We start from the raw sequence: 6,000 nt of genomic DNA, 5'->3' as shown, positions 1-6,000 counted from the left end.
GGCCATCACCTCACACCCTGTATTCAGTCTGAGGTCTGTGGCCATCACCTCACACCCTGTAGTCAGTCTGAGGTCTGAGGCCATCACCTCACACCCTATAGTCAGTCTGAGGTATGCAGCCATCACCTCACACCCTGGGCTCATGGAGCAGAAGCTCCTGGTCTACCTCTTCTTGAAGTAGATGAGTGCTTCTAATGAGTACGTTTTACATTTCATGTCTTACAGATTCCAACTACGGTGGCAAGATCCCCATTGTGTGTTTTGCCCAAGGAGGTGGCAAAGAGACTTTGAAAGTGAGTCTTGGTTTGGTTTTCTAGAAGATTGATCAACAAGCGAACCCAGCAAATTTGCATTTTCAGGGCTTTGGGGCTTGTGTGGTCAATTTCTTTTACTACAGCAATTAGGTAGTATTCTCTTAGCCACACAATGTTCTCTAATATTCCAGAGGAGGCTTTGGAAGAACATGAATAGCCTGTATACCTAATGTTGGCTTTGGCCGTCAGCCCACCAAGGAGAAGGGTTGACATTAACTCCTAAGACAGATCATAAGCAGCATGTATGTTGGAAAACCATGGTTACTCCATGTGCGTGGAGATGGGCTGTGATCATAAACACACAGGTTGCCCCCAGATCAGGATTCCCAGACCCACCAAAAGCCCATCCACATGCTTCCTGGGCCTGCAAAGACTCCACCCACAAGAAGGAACCCCAAACCCTAAGTGACTCTGAGATCACAGAAACTTCCTGAACAATTCTACACTTCCAAGTTGAGCAATCAAGCAGGAATTCTGCTTCCCACCCCATCCGTGCAGACTTTGGTCTTACTGAGAGCATCTTGCCGGCAGCCAGGTATCTGCTTGACTTTAGAATGCATCAGTGTTCTCGCATTTTTGTCGGTGTCTCAAGGCAGGCACATCGTGCTGAAGATTCCTAGTTTTAGGAATAGGACTTCACAAGAAAGTGATTTTCAACTCCTCCTTTTAATTAATTTCACATTGATTTGCCTGCCCCCTCATTTTCCAAACTATTCTGTGTAGATACTACGATTCTTTATCTTCCACTTCCCTCCCAGAGCCTCCTCCCGGAGTTACAAGTAATTCCTGGCCAAGTTGTTTGGAATCGTAACCTAGCACTTCTCTTTGTTTATGTAACAATGGCCTTCTCATTCATTCATTCATTCATGTGTATTTATTGAGCACTTGCTGTAAGATCTGCTACTGAGACCATTGGTAAATGAAAATTTTTCAGGGAAAGCCTTATCAGGGAAACATAAACGATTCTCTTTCAATATGAAACTCTCAGTAGGTGACATACACTCGCTTTAAGAGCAGAAGAGGAAGAGAGGAAGAGAAAGTAATTGAAAGATGGTTATGTTTGTTATCTCTCTCTCAAATTTTAGATTTGAAATTCTGATTTCCAGAGGGCCACTACAGTTCCATGGCATTTTCCCCGAGCACCTGTGCAGCCAGTAACTGTGCCCAGAACAGGGGACAAGAGAGAGGAGGGACAGCTCCCTGTCTGATCACCCCACTCCGGCCCCAGCATGCGGATACCTGCCCGCAGGGCAGGTAGTGGGGTGCAGAGCTGGGAACACCCTGGTGTCTGCCCCAATGAGGCACCACACGCTCCATGGGTGACATGTTCTCCATGAAGGCATTCAGTGTCTCCTAAAGGTTGGGGACTCAAAGTTTCTTCTGGGCATATATATCACTTTATCTTGCCATCAAGTGAATTAAGACTCTGAAGAACGATTCCCCTCTGCCAGCCTCTGTGGAAATAAAAGTGTGGTGCATATTTATATAAGAAACAAATTTTATTTTATTCTCTTTTTGTAAAAGGGGCAAGGAAAATGATTTGGGAATTCTAAGGGAAATGGGTGTCAACATAATAGAAAATATGTAGCTGCTTGAAGGTATTTTCATACCTCATGAGTATGAATATTTTTAACCTATGTCACATAAGCTGTCAGTGATAATATTGAATACCATTTTAGAAGTTGTCATGCAAATCTATGATGTCAGGAGTTGAAATGATCAATTTTGTAGGTAGAGATATTTCAAAGCACTTATTATGGAGAACTTAAGCTCGTCACGCGTGTCCTTATTATGAGATTTGGTATTAGCACAGGGTGTAATACACCTGGCCCATATTTCTCATTCATAAACAGTTGCAAACATTTGGTTTGCTTCTGATTGAAATAAAACCCCAAAGGAGGGGCGCCTGGGTGGCTTGGCCAATTAAGCGTCCGACTTTGGCTCAGGTCATGATCTCACAGTGTGTGGGTTGTAGCTCCACGTTGGGCTCTGGGCTGACAGCTCAGAGCCTGTAGCCTGCTTTGGATTCTGTGTCTCCTTCTCTCTCTACCCATCCATGCCTTGCGCTCTGTCTCTGTCTCTCAAAATAAAAAAAAAAACAGAAAAAACAGAGGAAAATGTGCAGAGACGTGTCAAGGTGTCTGGTTGACCACCTTGGTCCCGAGTGCGTTGTGTTGGCCATCAGTGTGTCTTTCTTCTGGCCGACTCTGTCTCCCCTCTCCTAGGCCATCAACACTTCCATCAAGAGTAAAATCCCCTGCGTGGTGGTGGAAGGCTCAGGGCAGATTGCGGACGTGATCGCGAGCCTGGTGGAGGTGGAGGATGTGCTGACGTCATCCGTGGTCAAGGAGAAGTTGGTGCGCTTCTTACCCCGCACGGTGTCCCGGCTGCCTGAGGAAGAGACCGAGAGTTGGATCAAATGGGTGAGCTTTAGGGGGACTTCTGGGTGCCGAGAAAAAGGCAGCTAAGTTCTTGGGGAGGGAGGAAGCCTTATGTGCCCGACTCCTCTGGAGCTGCATTATTTTATCTATTCTCAGTGACACTGAAGTGATACTCTGGCCCAAACCAGGTTTCTCGCTGGAAATTGAAGGTCGCGTAGGTTAGATGATTTCCAAGTCTCTGTACCTGGTAAGGGTAGCATATGGGGTTCAAAGTCAAGTCTGTTTGCAAAGCTGGTAATCCTTTTACGCCCTGACTTCACCACATGTTTAGCTTCCGAATTTTGTGTGTATCAGTGGAGGGGAGGCAAGAAATCCCAAGCAATGATGTTTTAGAAATTCACCGGAGGAGTTGTTACTATGGAATGATTGCCTTTCTAAATTAATTGGCCTGTGATTCCATTCAGAATCTCTTGCCCTTCTTATCAGATCATGTAAGAAATGTACTTACCGGAATATCTATTACACTTCTTATCGCTAAGCCTATAAAAGTATTTTAACATAATGCCATGCCTCCTCACTTTTCTGTCTGTTTCATGACTGCTGTTGACCGGAACTGGCTTCCATTTTCTTGATCGCTCAGTTCATGAGAAAGCTCATGTTAATATTAGTGGGTGAATTCACCTCAACTCATTCCAGAATGGCCTTCGATGTTTAGATAGTTTTAGGAGCACAGGCTACCACTTGGGAATTTATCCATAAAGGAAAAAAAAAAAAAAACAGGCTATAGGCAATGAGCAGGTGATTTTAGTCATAGAGCCCATTTTGTCATGAGAGTTCAAGGTTGGATTTAGTATAAAAAATATTCCTTAACTACATTGGTATTTCAACAGTAGTTAGTTGTGAAAGCATCTCAAAATACCAAACACGGCAAGCTGAAATCCTGGAATAGTGCAGATAATCTTGTTCATGGTAGCCTCTGCCATTATTTAAGGTAAGCCTAGACAAACCAAAGCCTTGTAAATAATGAGAAAAATCAACCCAGGCTTCTAGGCTGCTTGGTACTCTGTGGTAAAGTAACACACAGTGGGACCCTACTGGTCTTCTTTAATTTCATATGAGTGGGCACTTAGCTGAAATAATCAGGAAGCAAGTCCTTTCTGTATTAAGTCTTATTACCTGAAATCCAGAACTGAAAAACACAGATGCATCTTCTTCCAGAGTCAGTGTTGGTGCGGAATGGCATCCTGACCCACAAATTCTTGTATGATATTCCTACTTGAATTATTGCCTTTCCCCGATTTTATTAAAAAGGTAAAGCTGGTGGTTTTCTATAAAAGTTTGTGCTGGGATTTTCTTGTATCTTGGCCCAAGTCCAGTTGAGAGACAGACACAAGAATCGGGTGGATAGACGTTAAATTTTATCAGCTTCATTGATGATGAAGGCAAGGTTGACAGATGTGGCTTGGGGTGCAGTCATAACGGGCTGTCTTGTGCTGAGCCCCGGAAAGAGACAGATGAGCCCACCTAGACGGAGGTGGCCCTGGATAGCTTCTGCGTCTCCCAGGCTAGGTGTGTGGCTGAGGGCAGACAAGAGCACGGGCACTCTGCCAGGAGCAGATCCCAGTGGAGACGCAGGAAAGGGCTGGCCAGGCAAGGCGAAAGTCACCAATCAGATATGTCACTCTCTTAACCTGAGTAGGAGTAAGTGAAGGGGTAGAGAGTATCACAGGACCTAATTTGGATAGAGCTTGCTCTGCATAGAAATACACGGGTAGGGAAAAGGAGGCCTCCCTCCCCGAGTGGTTGTACATTTTTGATTGTCCACGTGTTGAAACCTAAATGGTCTGAGTCGATTCCAAACATATCAGCAGAGCAATCCCAGAGTATGCATATCAACGGCGACATTGTATGTTGAGCGCTGTACTCAAGGTGCTTTCCCTGGGTGGAAGGAAGAAATTCAGTGGTTGGGTCAAGGATACCCACAGAGGAAGGAATCGACAACTCTTAGCTTCCCACCAGCGATGGCCCTGGGTCCTCTCCAGTGACTTTCCTTCTATTCCTCATGCAACTTTTCTTCTGGAGTCTGAGCCATGTCATGGCCAAAGAACAGAGGCCATCTAACAGGTCCCCCACTCTTGACAAAGGATTTTGATTTCTGCTTTAAGAAAATCTGTCACAGGAATTCTGAAACAGGCTAAAAATCAGACACATTTCACTTATCCTGTCTGGGATTCATACCTCATTCGTATTCATATCTAATATGCTAATGATCTATCATAGTTATAATCATGTCAGAAGACATCCGTCAATAATACAAAATTAGTCTGGCATTTTAATTATGCACTTATATAAAGTTTTGCAATTGGTACAGGTTTCCCAAAAGACCACGGAGTGGAATTATCGATTAATGAATGCATACATCCAGTCAGATATTAGTTGAGCAACCCCGCAGGCTAATTGGGGGTGACCTTACTGATCTTGTGGACAGCCAACCCCCAAATCTGCACTCATGGTTTCCTGACCTTTCCTGGAGACCCAGGGCACCTCTTCCCTACGATCATGCTTTCTCCTTCTACCAATTCAACCAGAGTTATCCCCCTGTGCCCACTCCTCACCTTCTCGAGAAGTTGACTCTCCATAGTGTCCCAATCTATCAAGCAGTCTAGGTACCATTCATTCATTGATTTCAAACTCATCTACTCATTTATGCAGTTGATATTTATTGAATGTATACCAGGTGCCAGGTTCTGGAATAGGCACTTCAGGAAGAACAGGATACCCAGCAGGAAGAGCCCTCGTCCGCATGGAGAGAACAGAAATTGGAAAAAAGTTTAGGTTGAGTGATTACAATGTATAAAGTTGAACTGAAATGGGTGTTCTTAAGAAAGGTTACGTGGATTTGTAAGGGCACGAGCCAAGGGAGCCTGGCCTGGTATGAAAGGGGAAGGCTTCTCAGAGGAGGTGATATGGAAGCTGTGATCTGAAGGCTAGGTAGTTAGCGGGGTGAGGACTGGGATTGGAACGGCTAAAACAGCATGTGCAAAGGTCCTGAGGTGCAGGGCAAACATGGCCTACCCCAAGGACCTACAATATGGCAGCGAAGGCGGAAGCTGGAAAGCTTACCAAGGACCAAGCCAGGCAGCTTCTTGAACACCGTTTCAAACTTTGGGCCTTGTTCAAGTGCGATGGGAAGTCCCCGAAAGGTCGAATTGTGATGGGTTGTGTGCAGGAAAGTGCACACTGGCTGCAGTGGGGGGACAGGACTGGAGGAGGTAAGAGGGAGGTGTTGGGGAGGGGCCCAGGTA

The 6,000-nt window shown here is 45.2% G+C and overlaps 1 protein-coding gene and 1 long non-coding RNA gene across 2 annotated transcripts in view; one reads left to right on the top strand and one right to left on the bottom strand.

The window, feature by feature from the left end:
• LOC125911038 (uncharacterized) overlaps positions 1-1,118 on the bottom strand; it is a 1,709-nt gene extending 591 nt beyond the window's left edge. Inside the window, exon 1 of the long non-coding RNA XR_007454233.1 lies at positions 826-1,118. This is a non-coding gene — a long non-coding RNA (uncharacterized LOC125911038). The remainder of the gene's footprint in view (positions 1-825) is intronic.
• Positions 1-6,000, top strand: part of TRPM8 (transient receptor potential cation channel subfamily M member 8) — a 76,003-nt gene that overhangs the window by 22,746 nt on the left and 47,257 nt on the right. Inside the window, exons 7-8 of the mRNA XM_049614633.1 lie at positions 226-293; positions 2,540-2,737. Coding sequence (XP_049470590.1) covers positions 226-293; positions 2,540-2,737 — 266 coding nt within the window. The remainder of the gene's footprint in view (positions 1-225; positions 294-2,539; positions 2,738-6,000) is intronic.

Source organism: Panthera uncia (genome assembly GCF_023721935.1).
Source record: "Panthera uncia isolate 11264 chromosome C1 unlocalized genomic scaffold, Puncia_PCG_1.0 HiC_scaffold_3, whole genome shotgun sequence".
NCBI classification, from domain to species: Eukaryota; Metazoa; Chordata; class Mammalia; order Carnivora; family Felidae; genus Panthera; species Panthera uncia.
The sequence above is the reverse complement of the archived record's forward strand: the minus strand, read 5'-3'. Positions and strand labels throughout refer to the sequence as shown.